At 43.4% G+C, this 23,399-nt stretch overlaps 1 protein-coding gene across 2 annotated transcripts in view; it reads right to left on the bottom strand.

Annotated features, from left to right (window-relative positions):
* Positions 1–1,222: 1,222 nt before the first annotated feature.
* The window catches only part of LOC109868629 (leucine-rich repeat transmembrane neuronal protein 4-like), a 68,893-nt gene continuing 46,716 nt past the window's right edge, over positions 1,223–23,399 (bottom strand). For both annotated transcript variants that reach the window (XR_004205081.1, XM_031803372.1), the window contains exon 3: positions 1,223–4,101. Coding sequence is in view for 1 of the 2 variants with exons in the window: in XM_031803372.1 (XP_031659232.1) it covers positions 4,036–4,101 (66 nt within the window). In the remaining variant the exon portion in view is untranslated. The remainder of the gene's footprint in view (positions 4,102–23,399) is intronic.

The following is a 23,399-nucleotide window of genomic DNA, read 5'->3' as shown; positions in this document are numbered from 1 at the left end:
AACTGTTCAACTATTGTCTTTCTCTGAGTCAACTAATCACCACAATGCATGCACTGTAGTGCTAGCTCGCTGTAGCTTATGCTATCAGTACTAGATTCATTCTCTGATCCTTTGATTGGAATGGCAACATGTCAGTTCATACTGAAAGAGCTCTGATAGGTTGGAAGGTTGTCCCCCGGATGTCGTCATAATTACTATGCAAGGCTATGGAAGGGGGTGAGAACCATGAGCCTCCAAGGTTTTGTATTTGAAGTCAGTGTACCCAGAAGAGGATGGAAACCAACTGTCCTCCGGCTACACCATGGTGCTACCCTACAGAGTGCTGTTGAGGCTGCTGTAGACCTTCATTGAAAAACAGTGTGTTTTAATCAATTATTTGCTGACCTGAATATATTTAGTTTTTATCTAAAAAGGATAACTCTTTTAATGTTTCACTATTTAGATTTTTCCTCTGAGGAGCCTCCACTGGTATACCCTACAGTTGAACATCTTCACTCGGGGGCCTTCCGGAGGAGGAAATGTTATGGACTGCCAACTGTCTGGTCTGGACCCTGGTCAACACTATACAGCCTCATGCATTATTCAATTGGCGTGGTCTCTCCAACACAGCGCTCTGTCTGTGTCACTATCACCGCAGAGCAAGGGGGGGGGGGGAGAGAGAGAGTGAGTGGAGGAAGAAATGCCACAGGGAACACCAGGCAGATTTGCCATCTGGACCTCTGAGGTGACAGCTTGACACACGTTTCAAGAGCAGCTAAACGCGGGAGCAAATTCACAAACTTGGCCCCCTCTTGAGAAAAGCTATGCTATGGTACATGGAGCGTAAAGCGGTTGGTGCAACGGAGCGGTGCACATGGTGTGTCACAGTATACGGTCGAACAGAAGTCAATGCTCCAAAATTAATTAAGCTAATGGTGATGTGACAGGAGAGATGTGTGTGGAATAGAATGGACTCTATCAAGCATAAACTCAGACCAAACTTACAAATAAGCATACTGTGCGTCAGTCAGTCATTTGTACGATCAGTAACACTCACGTCTTGTGAAGGGTGCTGATGTCTTGGTCTTTTCCTAGTTAGCAGGTGCATCGAGCTCATCGTACAACTTCATACATCTGTAGTAACTGCGTATGGACATACACAGGCAGACGGACGCATACACACACCATACAGACACACAGGGTACTAACAAGCTCATCCAAAGACTACTCACACTTTCTCTAGTTGGTGTGCTCATGCTCACGTTTCCTCCAGTTTTATTATTTAATGTACACCCTGAAAATCCATATGCTGGAGAACAGCTCCGTAACAAATGTATATGGTTTCCATTACAGTATGGTAGAAAAAAAGGATCAATGACATTTCCATTTTATCAATTTATATTGCTCACCATTGACTCAGACATCATTTTCTTATAAAACAGAACAGTTTTCAGTGAACAAATAGTACAGTTAATTATAAAATGTTCGGGGGGAGAAAGCAGAAATATACAGTACAAAATAGCTATCTTTTCAGTGTAGAAATCCATTAATACTCTTTTGACGAGGAAAACACCTCCAAGCTCAACCCCATTTTGAACACATACAAAGAACAAAACAGGTGAAACTAATGACTCCCCCATCCCTCTCAATCTCTCTGTACACACAAGCACACTCAAATGTAAGACATCCTTTGAACACTGGAACTGCCAAAGGGCAACGCCCACTGCCATTTGATTGTGTAATTAAAATAAAGCAACATCCTGCTTCTTCGCTGACTTTCCCTTAAATATTTGTATTTTACATTGTTCAGCTGTCAGAATGTTTTAAATGGCCTTTGTAAAAAAGAATCTGATCATGGATTCTATTACTTACTACTAATCTAATTGATCAAATGTATTTCAAATACATGTTGAAGTAGTTTCTATGTTGGTATTTACAGGTATTTAGGATGATAACATCACAGTAGATGAATCTCAAAGGGTCACCGTTCTCTAGCGGGAACACTTAAAAGGCTTCTTCAGCTGTGCCCTTAGGAAAACCCTTTTTCCATGTGGAAATGGTTTTACATGGAACCCAAAAGGGTTCAACCTGGAACTAAAAAGGGTTCTTCAAAGGGTTATCCTATGGGGACAGCCGAACAACCGTTTTAGGTTCTAGATAGCACCTTTTTTTTTTTTTAAGAGTGTACTTGTACGCTGAGATGCTCAGCGGTTCTAGTGTTAAATGGGATTTGACATAACCTTTTAAGGAGATTTTGATGTTGTCACGTATTCAGCGTTACTCATAAGTTGTTAGAAGTGGCATGAACTGTATTTGTGGCACACGTACATAATACTGTATCTTGCTCAAACACACTATCAGGAAATGCAAACACACTCATGCATGAACACACGCGACAGATACACACACACCCACCCACACAGACACGCACGTTGATTTGGCAGAAGAGCACTGTAGTACTATAAGTACAGGAGAGAGTTGAGGCTTCGTCCATCTTCAAAGATTACAGAGGAATCCAAGGAATCCTCTGTGGAACGTTCATCATTCCAACGAATGAACGCACACACACACGCACGCACACACGCACACACACACACACACACACACACACACACACACAAACAAAAGAGCTGATTGGATATAGAACATCTGTCCCTCTAGTGCTCTGACCCTATGGCAATAGTCTCATATCAGTGAGTATTATCCCAGAGGGAACTCTGCTTTGAAATGGTTTCACTGTGAAATTGTCTGGTCCTCTCTTAATGTGACAGAACAACCACAGAGAGAGTCCTCCCCAGTCCCCACGAGACAGAGGGCTGGATTCAATCTGTATTGCTGAAGCGTTACAGATTGCACAATGAAAATGTAAAGGTAATTTACAATTGAGTTGACATATGCAGCGTTTAACGTGAATGCAGTCTAAACTAACGTGGGAACATTGCCTTTAAATTTAAAATCACGCTGACTGGATAGAGCCCAGAGACACTCAAAACACCCACCCCTAAAGGCTTTTGTTGTCGGAGAGAGACGGTAGATTTTTTGTTCTTGAAATAGACATATACTCCAGTTGAGAAGTTTGAGACTCAGGTTTACCTTTTTATTTTATTTCCTGGCCTGATTATGGGCCAAGGTGTGTAATTACAGTTGTCTGTGTGTCTGGGAATAGACTGAGTCCTCCACCAGGTGTGATTGGCAAGAGGACCAGTTGCTCTCCAGAGTAGATCCTCAGACCTTTTAGAAAACGACCTCCAGCTCCCCAGGGGACTAGATGAACAATGACAGCTTCATTCAAATATTACTCAACAGACAGGTGCACACTGTAACTTATAAAGCAAACAAAATACACATAAATACTTCTGAGCCGCAAATCAGCGGATAGCTTATTTTGTAGCCGTCTCGACGGAATAGAAATGATTTATATTTTTTGAAACCACAGCTGCAAATAATGGGTTGTTCAACAGCAAAGAAAAATCATGGAAATGGCTGGGCTGAAACTTCACTGTGAAATGTCTGGGCGGTCACAGCCCTGTCCACTTGTCACCTTCATTAGATGTAATGTTCCGTAAGCTCCACAGCCCACTTCCGCAACGCCAGCCTCCAGCAGAGTGACAGGGTTCCACTGCTCATTGTGTCACACGCCAAGTCAGAGTCCCACGTTTCCGTGGCAACGGTCAGAGGGGTGCTGCAGACGCGAAGTGTTTCAACCCCCCTCAATCTGGACTAGCACAATTGGCTAATCAAAGGGTTAAAGTGGCCGGTGCGTTAACAGCAACCTAGGTCATAGCTGGATGAACACTGTCCCAGGGCAGCTGAGAACCAGTCAGAAAGAGTATAGAGACCTTGTAAAAGAAAAGAAAACATAAATATTCAGTGGGATAGAAATCATGAAAGTCATTCTTGCTCCTATATTAGATTGTCAATGGGCTCGTGGAGGCATACTGTAGACGTCTAGAGAGTGCCACTGTAGGATCAGAATAGACGGTAATGGAGAAGCTGTAGTGTTGTAGGGCCTTATTCCTCTGCTAGTTCGCAATGGGCTGGTTAAACATACATCTTCTAGTGAATGGTGGGTACGTCTCCAAGCCAAGCTCCAGGCAATGGTCGGGGACACGTGTATTCATTCTGAGGGGAAAATAAAGATGACAAAGTTAAAACAAGCGGTGAGTGTGGTACATTGGTGGTGGTTACAACAAAGTAATTACCGTTCTTGATTAATCTGATCATGGCACAATGGAGCCATGACAATGCAAGCAAAGCAAATTAGGGTAAGCAATTAAGCAGACAATGAAATGCCACCGCTTTGACGGTTTAGAGGTTTGAAATGGAGTGGCTTCGCCTAATGATAGAGACAGAGCGACGAGACTCCACCAAATTAAAATAGTGACTCGTCATCCATGTTCATTTTCAGAAATGTTAATTAAAGTTTTGCCAATTAAATCAAATTGTTCCATTGTGTTCAATTGACCTTGCTTACATTAACACTTTATCTTAAGCAAATTAAAACATCCTGTCTGAATACTAATGGTAATGTGTATTGTGCGCAACGATCGTTATCTCAATTACCCTCTAGTTGGACAAAGGCCTTAATCTAAAGAATCTCCGTGGTGCAGACCTATTAGGCTACATCATGTTTCCCCCTTTGAAAGACCTCAGTAATTACATGACAAATCGGGGCTAGCAGTTTTCCTCTCTGCAGATATGGGAATGCATTAACCCATGTTGCTCCTCCACAGAACTTGGGTTAAAAAATTTAAAAAAACAAGCTCCACACCAGCTTGTTAGAATCTTCACACTTTAACTCCAGAGTCACAAGCTGTGAATGAATCTTAAACCCGAATAACGACAGGAGGAGACTCAGTCTCTGCCTTACCAAGGTTGCCTCTGCATTAACCTTTTAAGAAGCCTATTTTGGGGCTTGGCTCGAGGTAAATCCAATCTTAATAACGGAGATGCTTTGGATTTTGCCATCCTAAGCTATTTCTGGAGTTCTCAGAATCCGCCTGGAATTATAAATGTGAGGCTTTCTGCTGCCACAGCTTAGATAACTGTGTGTCAGTGACAGATGCCCTCTTCCTCTGACGGGCTGTAAAGCTACATATACAGTAGGATGCCCTGAGACTCATTTGGATTCAGCCTGCTATCAAACATGCAGACACAACTCACTCATCTCTCTCTAAACATGATCTGATCGAAATTTGTTGCGTCTACACATGGAAATACAATCTGTCTCTTATCTGCTCACATTGTCCATATTGTGACCAGATTCCCTGTATGCAAATGAATCTAACATGCCTTATATGACACACCCACTGGGCACACGCTGGTTGAATCAACGTTGTTTCCACGCAATTTCAATGAAAGTACGCTGAACCAATGTGGAATAGACATTGAATTCATGTCTGTGCCAGTGGGAAGCTGTATAAATCGATAGAAAACACCACACTTTTATAGTCAATAGTTTTATACTCTCATAATTTCAGCCTACTTTTGTTATCCAACATTTTAAGAATGGGCTTAATAGGCTACAGTCCCTATAGACGGGTGGGCTGATGATGTCACGAAAATGATGTGTGTGCATCAATGTTGCCCTAAGCCACACGTTGTTATGCTCCTGAACAGTCAGATAGTAGCAACAATGACAAGAAGCTGCCATGTGATGAATCGTAGGTGGCTCATTACAGCTCGTTGTATCTTGTTAACAGTTGTTGTATCTTGTTGATACCATGTCTTGTTTTGAGGTGTTTTGACTGATTTCATGTCAATGCTAATTTGGCAAAAAAAATGCCATCTAGCTAACAAACAAATGTAACAATGTATTTGAGAGACAATGAGTCTGACAACGAGTGTTCAGGGAAACTCTCTGATAGCTAAAAAAGACACCAAACAAACGAGTATCTGGATGTGTGTACAAAGTGCAATTAATGCACAGTATGAATAAAGAGCACACTTAAATTACAGAATAGGCTACAAATCCGACTGGGATATATATTTTTTTACGGTCATCCAACTCGGAATTCTAAGTCGGACACTCGGGCATCTTTTTTAGATCGATGCCGTGTTCAACACAACTGGGAGCTCAGAACTCGGAAATCTCAGACTTCCAACCTCACTGCTTTCAAAACAACTGGGAACTCTGAAAAAAAAACAAGCTCCCACTGGGAAAATCTATTTGAACGGTCATCCAATTCTAACTCGGGAATTCAGGCCTCATTCTAGAGCTCCGAGTTAGGTCATGATTTTACCTTTGTATTTTTCCAAGTTCCCGGTTGTTTTGAACGCGGCAAGAGCTATGACTTTCCGACCTGAAGATCACTGACATCATGATTTTACCTCGCCCCCCCCCCCCCCCGAGTTCCCAGTTGTCTTGAAAGCACCATGACCATCAGATTCAGTTACCATCTGTCCAGTAAAATAAAAAAGCATTTCGATTTATGCTCAGCTGTGCCTCGCAAGTGCTACAACAACTGATCTATTTTGTTATCAAAGCTCGAGATTTGAAATGCAGTATAGTCTGAGAAGAACCATGTTTGCAGGCCAGGCATAAATGTATTAGGCCTAACGCATAAACCTCAATCCTACATAGCTGTTTTTATTAGGTTCATGTAAAAAAAAAAACATCTGAGCTGTAAATCTCGGCTTGCCTTTTGACTGCGAAAGTGATCTTGACAGTTTGGTGACCACTGAATGAACCTATAGCAAGAGGCGTGGTCAAAGGATTAAAATACATGGATAAAAGAGACAATTGGTCAAAAAAAGTGCAAAGGAGGTCACGTGTTTAGCAAATACTATGGCCTTAAGTAGCCGTAAGAGTCCTTCATCTTGTAGCCTACATTATATTTGGACATCTTCTGCACTGTGTTAATAGTTGGAAAATGCAACAGAATATAATAGAATTGAAAAGGATTGCATTATAATAGCACCGTATGGTTTCCACATCTGATACAGTAACTGAATTATACTATTCACCTCCCGCCCACTGTTCATTCTGGCTATATCTCCAGGTGGAAAATTAGGCCTACATACTACACCTAGCCATACACTTGTCATGCATTGCACCCTTCTGCTGTGACTCCATCATAGTATGTCCCATGCATCCCCAGTACATTTGTAGTTCAGTTGAAATTCTGATATTACAGTCCTTGGTCTTTCTGTACAATGTTTTCAAATGTTTGATTGATGTGGGAACAGGAGAACCAGTTCTCTCTCTCATCCAGAACAATATTTTTGAATATATATATATATATATATATATATCTTTATTTCTATCTGGCAATTTTAGCTGTATGCGGTATTGGACTGTGGATTCCGAAAACAGTGCACAGGCACTTGGTTTCTAACGAAGACCATGATCTTAATTCAACTGGCTGGTGTTATTTTTTTGTTGCCAAATGTATAATGCTTTCGTTGTCTGGATTTGATTACTTAAATTTTCAAAATATATATTTTCACCTTAATTTAACCAGGTAGGCTAGTTGAGAACAAGATCTAAATTACAACTGCGACCTGGCCAAGATAAAGCAAAGCAGTGCGACACAAACAACAACACAGAGTTACACATGGAATTAAAAAAACATACGGTCAATAACACAATAGAGAAAAAGTATATATACAGTGTGTGCAAATGAGATAAGATAGGGGAGGTAGGCAATAAATAGGCCATAGTGGCAATATAATAACACTTTAGCAATTAAACAGTGGAGTGATAGATGTGCAAAAGATTAATGTGCAAGTAGAGATACTGGGGTGCAAAGGAGCAAAATAAATAAATAATAAATAACAGTATGGGGATGAGGTAGTTGAATGGAATATTTACAGATGGACTATGTACAGGTGCAGTGATCTGTGAGCTGCTCTGACAGCTGGTGCTTAAAGTTAGTGAGGGAGATATGGGTCTCCAGCTTCAATGATTTTTGCAATTCGTTCCAGTCATTAGCAGCAGAGAACCGGAAGGAAAAGGCGGCCAAATGAGGAATTGGCTTTGGGGGTGACCAATGAAATATACCTGCTGGAGAGCGTGCTACGGGTGGGTGCAAATATGGTGACCAGTGAGCTGAGATAAGGTGGGACTTTACCTAGCAAAGACTTATAGATGACCTGGAGCCAGTGTGTTTGGCAAGGAATGTGAAGCGAGGGCCAGCCAACGAGAGCATACAGATTGCAGCGGTGGGTAGTATATGGGGCTTTGGTGACAAAACGGATGGCACTGTGATAGACTGCATCTAGTTTGCTGAGTAGAGTGCTGGAGGCTATTTTGAAAATGACATTGCCGAAGTCAAGGATCAGCAGGATAGTCAGTTTTACAAGGGTATGTTTGGCAGTATGAGTGAAGGATGCTTTGTTGCGAAATAGGAAGCTGATTCTAGATTTAGTTTTTGATTGGAGATGCTTAATGTGAGTCTGGAAGGGAAGTCTACAATCTAACCAGACACCTAGGTATTTGTAGTTGTCCACATATTCTAAGTCAGAACCGTCCAGAGTAGTGATGCTGGACGGGCGGGCAGGTGCGGGCAGGTGCGGGCAGCGATCGGTTGAAGAGCATGCATTTAGTTTTACTTGCATTTAAGAGCAGTCGGAGGCCACGGAAGGAGTGTTGAATGGTATTGAAGCTTGTTTGGAGGTTTGTTAACACAGTGTCCAAAGAAGGGCCAGAAGTATACAAAATGGTGTCGTCTGCGTAGAGGTGGATCAGAGAATCACCAGCAGCAAGAGCGACATTATTGATGTATACAGAGAAGAGAGTTGGCCAGGGAATTGAACCCTGTGGCACACCCATAGAGACTGCCAGATGTCCGGACAACAGGCCCTCCGATTTGACACACTGAACTGAACAGAGAAGTAGTTGGTGAACAAGGCGAGGCAGTCATCTAAGAAACCAAGGCTGTTGAGTCTGTCGATAAGAATGTGGTGATTGACAGAGTTGAAAGCCTTGGCTAGGTTGATGAATACAGCTACACTGTATTTTCTCTTAACCATAACCAATGGCGGTTATGATATCGTTTAGGACCTTGAGCGTGGCTGAGGTGCACCCATGACCGGCTCGGAAACGAGACTGCATAGCGGGGAAGGTATGGTGGGATGCGAAATGGTCTGTGATCTGTTTGTTAACTTGGCTTTCGAAGACCTTAGAAAGGCAGGGTAGGATAGATATAGGTCTGTAGCAGTTTGGGTCTAGAGTGTCTCTCCCTTTGAAGCGGGGGATGACCGCAGCAGTTTTCCAATCTTTGGGGATCTCAGACGATACGAAAGAGAGATTGAACAGGCTAGTAGTAGGGGTTGCAACAATTTCGGCTGATAATTTTAGAAATTACACTTCAAGGACATCCGTACAAAATGCGTCTTTGACTACCTCCGAAGGTGGTCAGAAAGATATAATCACAATCAGATCACAATGTGTATTTTGATTGTCTACACATCGACAAATGTGGGCACAACCAGAATGTGGACAAGATCAGGACAAAAGACGCATGTTAGAACCAGGTATAAATGGAGCTTCGGAGTCTCTCAGTTGGGGGAGCTAATTGGACACTGAGTTCATCTTCGAGCTTCATACAAGTGCAACTTTAACATAGCTCAAACAGCCACACACACACACACACACACACACACCTTGACTACAGTCATTCACAGAGAAAACCTTTACCTCCGGACACTAACAAATGAATACATTGAAGCAAAAATGTAAAATACCCTTTCTACTAGTGAATGCACACAGGCTCAGGTAATGTAAGACCCCTGGATACTACCTGCACTTGCTTAGCAGACAAGAATTGAACACAGGCACTGTATTGAGTTGCACATACAGCTCTCTATTGTTTCACTCTATCCCTACTTTTCCAAAGAGTAAGTGACATTTTCAATTTTTTGAGTAAAAACTTAAATTATTTTGCTGACCCCTGGTCTAGAGATTCCTCTCTCCAAAAGGTGAACACCTATACTGGCATCTCAAACAAGGTACTGTACAGAAATCCTTCTCTACTTTTCTGGAAAAAACGGAGAGAGGGCGTCTGACCCCTCTTTCCTCCTCTCCGTCAGTTTGCGATGTGCTTGTAATTAGCCTGTTATAGTGTGCACTAATTAGGATGATATAAACATGAGGTAATTAGTTTGCTCTTTGTCAGGGGAGCGGGAGCTAACACAGACATATGCCAGCTGCTCTCTCTGGGAGCACAGGCTCCTCTCTCCCGCTCTCTCCATCCACTCAGGGCTCCAATTAGCCAAAAGTCTCCCCACCAATTTATTGTATTTCTTTTATAGAAGCTTTCACTCCCCTCCTATACGCCATTATGAGAAGAAGCAGCAAGCAGATGCAATTAAAGAAGAAAAAAAGGGAAATCACTGGAATTCTCTGACTTTTTCTTGAGCTAAATTATGCTTCAGTGACCTGTACATGCACCGTGGAGCGGGTTAGTGTGGCTGTGGAGGAACACGGCCCACGCTAGGTCTTTGTAGAGCATGTGATTAACAAGGTCGGCTAGGACTGGGGAGGAGGTGAAAGTGAGGAAGCACACTGGGGACTGTGTGATTCACACCCGCCAACAAATGAGATAATGATGGACGTGTAGCAACTCTAGTCTTCTCACCGGAAAAGGACAAAAGAGAGAGGGATGAAATGAGAGCAAAGCTGAGGTTCTCTCTCAAATCAAACCTCTCTCTCTCCCCCTCCCTCTCTCTCTCTCTCTCTCCCTGTCCTTCTGTCTGCCTGCCTGTCTGCCTGTCTGTGTAGAGCGTAGGCACATTGTTAATGTTGCATCTTACTGGTGATATATTAATATACAGTACAGCTCTGACGTTGGAGCTATTACAAACCTCATGAAATAGATATTTCTTTAACTCTCTCTCTCTCTCTCTCTCTCTCTCTCTCTCTGTGTTTACACCTTTCAAATGAGCATTTTGGAAATATCAAATATATAAAGGACTTTTGTATGTCTTCACATGCCAATAGCTAGACAAGTTAGTTCCCAGCCACATAAACACAGTACATATCCTGCTGTATCATCCTTAGAAAACATTTCACAGAATGTTGGTGACATTCATGAAGACGTGTTGTGTACGATGGGGAACAACGTACTGGCTGCAATGTTTTATGTTAGCTGATTACTAACTTCCAAATAAACAGTGTGATCAACACAAGGCAAAAACAGAGGGGCTGAAACCAATTGCTCGTCATCTGTCACGAAGCCTGCAGGGAGACGTAGGCCTGCAGGGAGACGTAGGCCTGCACACTCAGTAATTTGACTGCAATCTGCTTGCATTTTGCAGGGGAAAATCTTAACAAAAATCTCAAATCTATCAGAACATGTAGAGTAGAACTACACGTTTTACATTGCAGTTATTGCTTTTCAAATGGTCATTGACCAACGTATTGTGCAACGCTACCAGAAATGAACAAATCTTGTCATGAAAGTGAGAGGGTAGATAGATCTAAAAAACAAAGCTGGGTGGAGTAGCAATCATCTGGAACTTTACTGTAGGCAAGTCTGATGTCTACTGGAACACATTTGATTAGGGTCATTCTCACGGAGGTCTCTACCTACCAGGATACTGTGCTATTACAGGACAATGCTACAACATGAGAACAGTTTCTCTCTCTGAACATAGACTGTATACTTACTACCTTATTTTGAAAGTATACAATTTGCCCCTATCCTTTCCCCCCTTCTTTAAGAAGAAAATAATAAAAGCACATATTAACAGTAGTGCTGAAAGCATGAATGCATGAATATATAAATCTTGACAGCAACAGTAATATTTTGCCCGGGGACACATATCATGACTCAAACTGCAATGCAAACTTCAACGTGACAGGGTGCACAAATCTCCAGGAGCCTCACAAAGGGAAGGCAGGCAGACAGCCAGCCAACACATCTGCCTGTATAGGAGGTAGCTATGGACTGCTGCAGTGACTAAGTATGTTATAGAATAGTGATTAAGATTTTGGGGGGCTGGATAATGATTGTGTATGTACATGCAATGCAGAGCAGAAAATAGACACAAGCTTGAGGAATGGTGTTGGCTGAAGGATCTCTCAGAGGAAATGTGTCGCAATGACTTCTAGAGAGGATCCAACACAAGGATGTCCCGATGAAATTGTGCGTGTGTGTGTGTGTGTGTGCGGCGTGCACGCCTGCGTATGTGTGTGTGTTGTGATTTATGAATATGATTTATGCTAGTGATGGACGACCACATTAGGAGCGGCAGCTTCCTTCCAACATAATCTCACTCTATTCCTCTCTCTCACACACAAACATCATCAACAATCCAACAAACTCTCGAATTCAACGAACCCAGGATATTAAAATAATATTACAATGATGTTAAAATGTTTCCCATATGTATCTATTTATTCATGGTTTATAATACTCTAAACAGGGATAAGCTCTCCACCTCGAATATCTAACAAAGAAATGTGCCTTCTTCAGATTTAATTCAGTAGTTAAGTTTAGAGAAAGGCTATCTCCACTCGCCATTATTCTTTAAGAGGCCTCATTAATATGTACGCAAAGAAGGATCGTATTGTAATTACCGTATTCTAATACAATTAGAAAAATTAGGAAAATAAGTAGACATCTGAGTTTATCCTGTTTTTCTTTTCAACCGGGCAGAAGAGAACACAGGAATTGTGTGTTATATTCCTACGGTCACAGTGACTGCAGTCTAACACTGGCACCAAGTGAACGCCCATCTCGACAAATGTCTCCGTTCCCCTCTGAAAACCATCCTTTAATAATTCAAACATTTGCTGAGAAAGAGAGCCAGAGTCTTTGTGAATTAAAATTAATGTGACAAGAGAAAAGAGGCAAATATGTTCTCAAAAAACTTTACGGGGCAAAAAAAATTGTCCCCGTTTTCTTTTCCAAGCAGGAGATAATAGTGTGGAAGCCTGCTGGTGAATTTGATCTTGTTTAGTTTGACAATCTTTCATGATCTCTATTCAGGAGGAGGGGACACAAAGGTGACACAGGGCATTGTTTATTCCATTGATCTAACATTGAAACTGCCTCCACTTAAGCAACCCTAGGAATGGTACAGTCAAAGCATGTGATGTACAGTTTAGAGTGCAAGGTCTCAACAGTGCAGCCTTGGGACTTACAATTAAAGAACCAGACTAAAGAACACTCATGAGTCATGGAGTAGTTTGAATATGTCAAGAAGCCAAAACGTGACTACTCAGACAATAATCTGAAAGGACATTTTTTATGTGAATGGACTTTACTTCGACTGCAAAATCATGTTATAGAAACTGGCAAATGGTATGTGACATAACTCTATTCAGCAAGTAAAATGGAAACAGTTGTATGTGTTGGTCAGATGAAAGTACACTGTGGTTCCCAGTGTTAACTGGTCAGGTTCACGGTCCTGTAGACCAGGCGTGCCTAGATACAGATCCATACCTCCCCTTTGACCCTTCAGTAGAGGGTAGTGATGGGCATTCTGAGTACTTCTCGGTGAGAAGGATCTTCTGGCTCCAATCACTGACAGTACAAGAGCCATTCACTTTCAGTCGGTATAGTCAACGACCAATCATATTCACCTGAAGAAAACTGAAATCATGACCAATGGGCCAATGGATGCTAAGCCTGCCCTAGGAAGCCTAGAAATGACTGCAGGTCTCCAGGGGCACAACATAACATGTGACAATTTCTTCTCCTCATATGCACTTAGTCAGGAGCTGCTCCCCAAAACATGAGCATGGTGGGGATGGTCAGAAGGAACAATCCTGAGTTCACTACCAAGGACAGGGAATGTTTTTCCTCTGAATGTGCCTTCACTGATAAACACACTCTTCTGTCCTACTGCCCAAAGGAAATGAAGAATGTGCTCCTGATGACAACTCTGCACAAGGTTGCCGCTGTGTGTACCAGGGAGGACAAGAAGCCCGTTCTATGGCCGCTAGAGACTGAAGAGACCAAAAGAAGAGGAGCAATCTGTGTGCACCAAGCGATGTCAAAACGAGCATTATGTACCATAAATGCAGTGCATATATTTGCAAGGCACATGCAGCAACAACCACGTAATGTCCAACATGTGCGTGAGAACACACAAAATGGAACCACCATTGATTGACAGATTGTGAATATTTTAATGTTTTTGTTATTGTTAGTAATACTGTTATTGTTACTGTTGTTCTTTAATGTGTTCAGACATTAATTGTGTAATATGGTAAAGTTTTCATGTGTAGTTTTGGACCTATGTCATTTCTTTACTAATAAAATCATTCCGGTCAGTTTTGACCGGGAACGCAGATATTATTTTGTGCAGATATTATTTTGTGCCACAATTTAAAAAATTGAAATCCTTGTCCTTGCTAAACTTTGACACAAAGTAGTCTGTGATAAATAGCACAATATGTTTCATCTGAGTATTTGTTATCGTTAAAATAATCCATACATTATGCTTTTTTTAAACTCAAAAACGAGATGTATGAGCTCAGGTCAATGAGGCCTACAGGCCATAAATAGCAAATAGAAGTTCAAAACTTGTAGGGCAGAGACGGTTTGCCTCGGGCCAGGGAGCGACAGGTTTTGACCATCTTCGTGCTTCTGGGCAGCGGCGGACATCTTGGCACAGACGGTGTGCTGGGTTGAAGGAGAGCGGGGTGAAAACTGATTTCTCTGCAGCGCCGTGAAAGAAGCAGACCTCGAACCCTAGCTGGAGGCTGGGGGGGGGGGGGGGGGGGGGTATTCTCAGGGCCAGGCTTTTACTGTGGCAACAAGTGGCTCGGTCAATGGGAGCAAATTACTGGTTGCCAAAGTCCCTGAACCTGGTGTGGGATGGATATCAGAATGACGGTACCACGTGAGCACATTGTTTCTCCCCAAGGTTCCTCGTGTTCAGGGGTATCGAGAGTGCGGCGTCGTCCAGCTGTGGGCATAATAAGCACCGTTTCTTCCCCACATTCTGACACACAATTGTCAAGAACGGTGGATAAGTTGTCCCAGTCCTCAGGGTTTCCCTCTTCATGTAGTTGTACATCTTTCCCACAGAAAGTTTCTGAGGTTTAATTTCAAGGATGTGACCTACGAGTTTCTGGTGCTGTCGTTCGGCTCTCCCTATCGCCCTGAACCTTTTTTTACGGTGATGGCGATGGCTTTGGCAATGGTGTGATGCCAGGGGATCAGAGTATTCGCCTATCTGGACAATTGTCTAGTCGTAGCGGAGTCGAGGGAACTTGTTGAGCTACACACTGCTACACTGGTTTTCCAAATTCAGTCTCTGGGGTTCATAAGGAATCACAAGAAATCCTTTTGACTCTGGCTCAGTGCATTCAGTTTCTGGGTCTGCTTCTGTACTCAGTTCTGAATCATGCATTTTTGTCCCAACAGAGTAAGGTCGCATTTGGCTGTCTGGCACGGTTTCCGTTGGGGCACTCTGTGCCTTTTCACTTGTGCCTGCAGTTATTGGGTCTGATTTTCTCTATGATAGCTGTGGTGCCTCTGGGACTTCTGTTGATGCGTCTATTTCAGTGCTAGGTGATTGCTACGCGTCTGGACTCATCTCATCACCGCCAGCAGTTGCTCAAGGTATCCTCGTCATGCCTAAGGGCGTTGACTCCTTGGAGAGACCCATGGGACGGGTAGTGTCCTGCAGGCTGATCACAACAGACACATCCTTACTGGGTTGGGGAGAACTGTGTGTGGGCTATTCGGAAAGAGGGTTTTGATCAACAGTGCAATGGGCGATGCATAACAATCACCTAGAGATACTGTTTTGGTAGCGCTGAGGGGTTTCCTTCCGATGTTAGAGGGCCAGCATGTGTTGGTAAGGTCCGACAACAGGACGGTGGTGGCGTAGATCAAATGGCGGGGGGTCTCTCTATCTCCTAAACCTGGCCCGTTAGCCGCTCGTATGGAGCAGTACACATTTCCTGTTCCTGTCGTGGGACGTATCTTGCCGGATCCCTCAACGTGGGTGCAGATCTACTTTCCAGAGGGGGTCCCATCTCTATGGAGTGTAGACTGCACCCCTCAGTGGTTGCGCAGATATGGACCAGATATGTGACCAGTTTCGGCGCGTACAACTTTACGAATTTCAAGAAAACACGCATTATCATCTTTTCTTCTCAATGAGGGATCTGGGTGCTCCATCGGGAATCGATGATTTTGTGTATCAGTGGCCTCGAACCCTGTTCTATGCATTTCCTCCGGTGGACCTGATTCAGGCCACAGTCGAGAGGGTCTGGCAGGAGGGTCTGATTCTGGTGGCACCTATTGGCCCAGACTACCCTGGTTCCCGAAAATCATCCGCCTGTTGGGCGGGGACCTGTGGAGGATTCCGTGTTGTCAGGATGTATTGTCCCAGGCGCAAGGGACAGTTTGTCAACCCCAACCACAGATATGTGATCTGTGGGTATGGCTCTTGAAAGATTGAATTTGACGGCTAGGAGTTTACCCTCGACCGTGATTACAAGAGGGTTGTATACATATAAGTGGCTCGAATTTCAGGATTGGTTTTCGGGTTAAATTAGTTTCTCCCCCCCTTCGGACCTCTTTGTTGGACATTTTGATGTTCTTGCAAGAGCTTTTTGAGCAGGGCCTTTCTTTTTCCACATTGAAGGTTTATATGGCAGTCATCTCGGCGTGTCATGTAGGGATTGACGGCTCTACCCAGTAGTCTCATCCTCTGATGGTGTGGTTCCCGAAAGGCCAGTGTCTAAGCCCATGGCACCGACATTGGACCTGGCTTTGGTCCTTGACGCTCGGTGTGAGTCTCCCATAGAACCATTCAGAGTGTCCTTTCCCACAAGACTGCCTGCTCATGGCTTTGGCGTTGGCCAAGAGCGTTGGGGATCAGTACACCCTTCCTATTTGGAGTGTGGGCCTGGGGACTCCAAAGTGATGTTACATCCTAATGCAGCTTTTGCTCCCAAGGTTATGCCCATGTCTAACAGGTCACTTGCTTTTCTTTCAAGCTGTTCCCTTTCTCACCTCCTCCGTTTGCTTCCGGTGAACAACAGAGGTGCCATGGCCTGTGTCCGGTGCACACTGTACGCACATATATGGATAGGACCAAGGACACAGTGGTTCTTCCTTTAAAAGTTGCAGCACAGCTTACGGGGGTTCCGCAGAATTCTATGGCACGTTATTTAAGTGTCAGCCATTGTTGCCAGAACGGAGCAATTTACAACAATCTGCCACCATCTACCACAAACATTCGCAACATAAGCTCAACATTTTTAAAGGAAGAACCAGGGTTTGTGACCAGTTTATTGTCCGTTTCGCTAATACAACTCGGGGCGCTTTCGAGTCAGCATCTTTCTCATTGGATTGTGGATCTCCCTAGCATATATATAGCATAAGGATTGGTGACATGTGTGCTGCAGCGAGTTGGGGTAACCAACATACCATTGTGAGGTTTTATTGCTTGGATGTAACTGTTCCCAGTGTGGCTCATAGTGTTGTTATGGCTGGGTCCGGGAGAGGGTGTTAGGCAGTGTGTAGGTTGCGCATTTATCTGGGTTACCACAGTTCCCTGTGGGTTTAAGCCTTGGGCTGCCTTGGGGTGCAGCAGCGCGTAAATTGCGCATTCATCAGGGTTACCACAGTTTCCTGTGGGTTTAAGGCTTGGGCTGCCGTGGCAGCGTGCAAGTACACAATTTTCAGGTTACTGCAGGTTTGCTGTGGGTTTGAGCCCCGGGCTGCCATGATTCATTGACTCTGTTTGATGCTATGCAGCATGTATGTGCGCTTTACCAAGAAACGATAGGTGTTTTGGTTCCTTGTGTGACTTCTGACATTTCAGGCTCACAGGGTAGGTATTGTTCTTGAAACTGTGGGGTCTATAGACTTGGGCTGCAGTGGCAGCATGTCAGTATGCATATCCACGTGGCAGCAGGTTCTGATTCCCTATATGGGGCTCTCAAAGTTCAGGCCTCATGAGGCTCTGACAGTTCAGGTATCTGGTAAGTATTAGGCTTCTGAAACCCCTTTTTGAGGCTGGTGGAACCCTTGTGTGCTTGGGCTGCCGTGGGCCTCCTAGTTTGGTACACTCCGAGCCGGCTTGTTTGTCCCATGTTATACCGAGTTACATAATGAAAGGGAACGTACAGTTATGAATATAACTACTGTTCCTTGAAGGAGGGAACGAGGTATAATATATTTTGGCCCTGCACCATTATGTAGTTTGGGATCGTTGAAGAGCGGTACTGAATTCCTGTCTGGGTTGGCGCTCCCTCGGGTTGTGCCGTGATGGAGATCTTTGTGGGATATACTTGGCCTTGTCTCAGGATGGTAAGTTGGTGGTTGAAGATATCCCTCTAGTGGTGTGGGGGCTGTGCTTTGGCAAAGTGGGTGGGGTTATATCCTTCCTGTTTGGCCCTGTCCGGTGGTATCATCGGATTGGGCCACAGTGTCTCCTGACCCCTCCTGTCTTAGCCTCCAGTATTTATGCTGCAGTAGTTTATGTGTCGGGGGCTAGGGTCAGTTTGTTATATCTAGAGTACTTCTCCTGTCTTATCCGGTGTCCTGAGTGAATTTAAGTATGCTCTCTCTAATTCTTTCTTTCTCTCTTTCTTTCTCTCTCTCGGAGGACCTGAGCCCTAGGACCATGCCTCAGGACTACCTGGCATGATGACCCCTCGCTGTCCCCAGTCCACCTGGCCGTGCTGCTGCTCCAGTTTCAACTGTTCTGCCTGCGGCTATGGAATCCTGACCTGTTCACCGGATGTGCTACCTGTCCCAGACCTGCTGTTTTCAACTCTCTGGAGACAGCAGGAGTGGTAGAGATACTCTTAATGATCGGCTATGAAAAGCCAACTGACATTTACTCCTGAGGTGCTATTATTATTATGAACATTTGAACATCTTGGCCATGTTATGTTATAATCTCCACCAGGCACAGCCAGAAGAGGACTGACCACCCCTCATTGCCTGGTTCCTCTCTAGGTTTCTTCCTAGGTTTTGGCCTTTCTAGGGAGTTTTTCCTAGTCACCATGCTTCTACACCTGCATTGCTTGCTGTTTTGGGTTTTAGGCTGTGTTTCTGTACAGCACTTTGAGATATCAGCTGATGTACGAAGGGCTATATAAATACATTTGATTTGATTTGAGGAAATGAATGCGAGCCCCGGTATAAAAGCCAGAAAGGTGGGGCTTCTGAGGGCGGGCTTGGCATCCATTGACCTGTTGGGCGTGATTTCAGGTGAACATGAATGGTCGTTGCCTCTCCATAGTATGTTATACCTCGTTCCACCCAGGGAACAGTAGTTATATTCATAACTGTACGTTCATTTAGCTCCCAAATGGCTCTTTGTTCAGTACTGCAAAATGAAAACGCTTGCAGTAACAGTATGCAAAAAAATTTAAACGCATGAACGTCTATCACAGATGCGGTTTGGTTCTTGGAGTTCACCAAAAAGATATGTCAAAAAAGAACCGTTCGTTCGTGAACGACTCATCACTAGTAGAGGGACAGACAGAGCTGTAGGACTGTCTTAAGCATATCTCAGGAGATGGATCCATGTTTCCTTGATCCCTCCTCTTGATATAAATAGAAACAGGAGTGCAGGAGCAGCTCATTCTTAGCTTTCAATTGCAGTTGAATCCCTGGAGGCTTTTTTCTCTCTGTCCCTCAGCCCACTTAATTGACCTCTTCTTACTTATGGACCACAGTGATACCAGGAAGTGGGGAGGGAAGGGCGGCACAAGGGGGTTGAGGTTTCTAATAAGACAAATGGCTTGACACTGAAGACCTGCGCGGGGGCACTTGGACGACACTGTCTGTTCTAAATAATAACACACTCTCAATCACCGTCTGTGTGTGATTCGACATATTGTGTGTGTAGCCAGTGTATGTGTGTCTGTGTAGCAGTATGTAGGCTACAGCAGTGTGTGTGGGTGAACAGGAAGGTGGGTAGGTGTTACTGTTATCTGTGGACACAGTACAAAGTGTCTGCCAGCGCCGGTGGCAAAATGAAACAGGAGCAGGTAGAAGATTACAAAATTCAATTTAAGGCAATGGAGGGGGTAGGTCTTTGACATGAGGTTTCACACTGCCACTGCGTTTGTTTCCTTCCAGTGTCACAGCAACAGATCAGCCATAGAATCTCTCCCCTCACTGTCAGTGTCAGATCTGCTGTAAAACAGGCAGACTCTGGCTCTCCCTATTTGTCTTAGCTTCAGGACCCACCGTGGTGCCAGATGTAGCTATTAATAAACACTTCAGTAGGGATTGTAGTGTTGGGGGATTGGGATGAGGGAATAGTCTGCACGAGCCTGGGGTATCCTATCCATGCAGCCACACAAGGCGTCCGGGAAACTACTGCACATCGGCACCAATTTGAGGTCGTGCCTGCAATCTAGGCAGGAACAAAATCCTGCTACTGAGACACAGTTGAGGAGTTCAAGCTCAGGATATCAACATGTAAGAACGATCAGGGGCATCATTTGTTTGCCTCACTGGGCTCAGTGCTGTTTAGTCTCGTTTCCGTCAGTCACTGCCTTTTTTATAGACCGATTTAGCCTCTCCTTTAGAGAGTCAATGGGAGTGTGATGTAGTGGAGCTAGACAATGGAGAGAGTGTTCAGGGACTAGTTCATCATTCACCACCTAAACCCTCCACTCAACCATGAGACTACCCCACACCTCCATTCTTTACATAGACAATTGTGATCTGCTCACTGAATAGATTAACAAATCAGTTAATTAATAATAAAATAATAGTGAAAAAGAATCAGATGACCAACACATTAAGCAGCTCTCTAGCAGACCATAGATCCCGTTAGTGGGGATGAGACCGGATTTGAAAAATGGGTACAAAATATCAAACCAGAAGCTATTACATATTCATTAACAAGCCTCAGTGGAATGCGTGATTTGAGCACTTAATGGCTACTTAAAGACGAAGAGAGAGCGAGAGAGAGCGCGAGAGAGAGAGAGAGAGAGAGATAGAGAGAAACAGAATGGCAGTGTTCAATGAAAGTGTTCTATAAATCAGGGATGGGCAACTCCAGTCCTCGGGGGCCTGATTGGTGTCTCACTTTTGCCCCAGGCCCAGCTAACACAGCTGACTCCAATAATCAACTAATCATGATCTTAGTTCAGAATTAAATTAGTTTAATCAGCTGTGTTTGATAGGGGAAAAATGTGACACCACTCTGGCCCGCAAGGACTGGAGTTGCCCATCCCTGCAGTAAACGTTTTTTAGAGGGACACTTGTCAAGTGAAACGTACTGAAGGGTAAATTAGCCATGGGACATGCAAACAGTGGGCTGTGTCGGGCTGAACAATACCTCAACTAGTGGCACTGCTTTGACACTGATTTTTATTCATGCCTCTGCCTGATGATATTATATTGGAACACGGAGCACAATCCGATGATTCTGATGAACTGTATAAGATCACGTCACCAGTGATATCTAGAATCTAGAGAATATTCAGGATATGAAACCAGATTATCGTTTACTTGAAATCAAAGAACATTTCAGCTTCTTACGTATGTAGCGAGCTTTGAAAAAGGGTCAGCTCTTTTTGAGTAGGAGAAGGAGATCAAAAAGGCAGTTATACTTGACATGAAATCTTATGACATGGAAATATCTTACACAAAATCTTAATACTGTACATTTGGTTTTCAGTTTGACTTTTCACAGCCTTTGAGATAAACAGTAACCTGTTTCTATCGCTAGCTGTAGCAAGATGCTCATGATGATAACAATCAAGGCATCACAATAATAAGCATATACAGTGGGGCAAAAAAATATTTAGTCAGCCACCAATTGTGCAAGTTCTCCCACTTAAAAAGATGAGAGAGGCCTGTAATTTTCATCATAGGTACACTTCAACTATGACAGACAAAATGAGATAAAAAATCCAGAAAATCACATTGTAGGATTTTTTATGAATTTATTTGCCAATTATGGTGGAAAATAAGTATTTGGTCAATAACAAAAGTTTATCTCAATACTTTGTTATATACCCTTTGTTGGCAATGACAGAGGGCAAACGTTTTCTGTAAGTCTTCACAAGGTTTTCACACACTGTTGCCGGTATTTTGGCCCATTCTATCATGCAGATCTCCTCTAGAGCAGTGATGTTTGGGGGCTGTTGCTGGGCAACACAGACTTTCAACTCCCTCCAAAGATGTTCTATGGGGTTCTATGGGGTTGAGATCTGGAGACTGGCTAGGCCACTCCAGGACCTTGAAATGATTCTTACGAAGCCACTCCTTCGTTGCCCAGGCGGTGTGTTTGGGATAAATTTTTTTTGTTTGTTTCTGGTGTCCTTTGACAGCTCTTTGGTCTTGGCCATAGTGGAGTTTGGAGTGTGACTGTTGTGGACAGGTGTCTTTTATACTGATAACAAGTTCAAACAGGTGCCATTAATACAGGTAACGAGTGGAGGACAGAGGAGCCTCTTAAAGAAGAAGTTACAGGTCTGTGAGAGTCAGAAATCTTGCTTGTTTGTAGGTGACCAAATAATTATTTTCCAACATAATTAGCAAATAAATTCATAAAAAATCCTACAATGTGATTTTCTGTATTTTGTTTCTCATTTTGTCTGTCATAGTTGAAGTGTACCTATGATGAAAATTACAGGCCTCTCTCATCTTTTTGTGGGAGAACTTGCACAATTGGTGGCTAACTAAATACTTTTTTGCCCCACTGTATACAGTTGAAGTCGAAAGTTTACATACAATTAGGTTGGAGTCGTTAAAACTCATTTTTCAACCACTCCACAAATTTCTTGTTAACAAACTATAGTTTTGGCAAGTTGGTTAGGACATCTACTTAGTGCATGAAACAAGTAATTTCTCCAACAATTGTTTACAGACAGATTATTTCAATTATAATTCACTGCATCACAATTCCAGTGTCAGAAGTTTACATACGCTTAGTTGACTGTGCCTTTAAACAGCTTGGAAAAGTCCAGAAAATGATGTCATGGCTTTAGAAGCTTCTGATAGGCTAATTGACATAATTTGAGTCAATTAGAGGTGTACCTGTGGATGTACTTCAAACTTCAAACTCAGTGTCTCTTTGCTTGACATCATGGGAAAATTAAAAGAAATCAGCCAAGACCTCATAAAAAAAATTGTAGACCTCCACAAGTCTGGTTCATCCTTGGGAGAAATTTCCAAATGCCTGAAGGTACCAAGTTCATCTGTACAAATAATAGTACGCAAGTATAAACACCATGGGACCACGCAACCAACATACCGCTCAGGAAGGAGACGCGTTCTGTCTCCTAGAGATGAATGTGCTTTGGTGCGAAAAGTGTCAATCAATCCCAGAACAACAGCAAAGGCCCTTGTGAAGATGATGGAGGAAACAGGTACAAAAGTATCTATATCCACAGTAAAACGAGTCCTATATAGACATAACCTGAAAAGGCGGTTCAGCAAGGAAGAAGCCACTGCTCCAAAATCGCCATGAAAAAGCCAGACTACAGTTTGGAACTGCACATAGGGACAAAGATCATACATTTGGAG

Source organism: Oncorhynchus kisutch, linkage group LG23 (assembly GCF_002021735.2).
Source record: "Oncorhynchus kisutch isolate 150728-3 linkage group LG23, Okis_V2, whole genome shotgun sequence".
NCBI lineage: Eukaryota > Metazoa > Chordata > Actinopteri > Salmoniformes > Salmonidae > Oncorhynchus > Oncorhynchus kisutch.
This window is presented reverse-complemented; position numbering and strand designations above follow the sequence as displayed.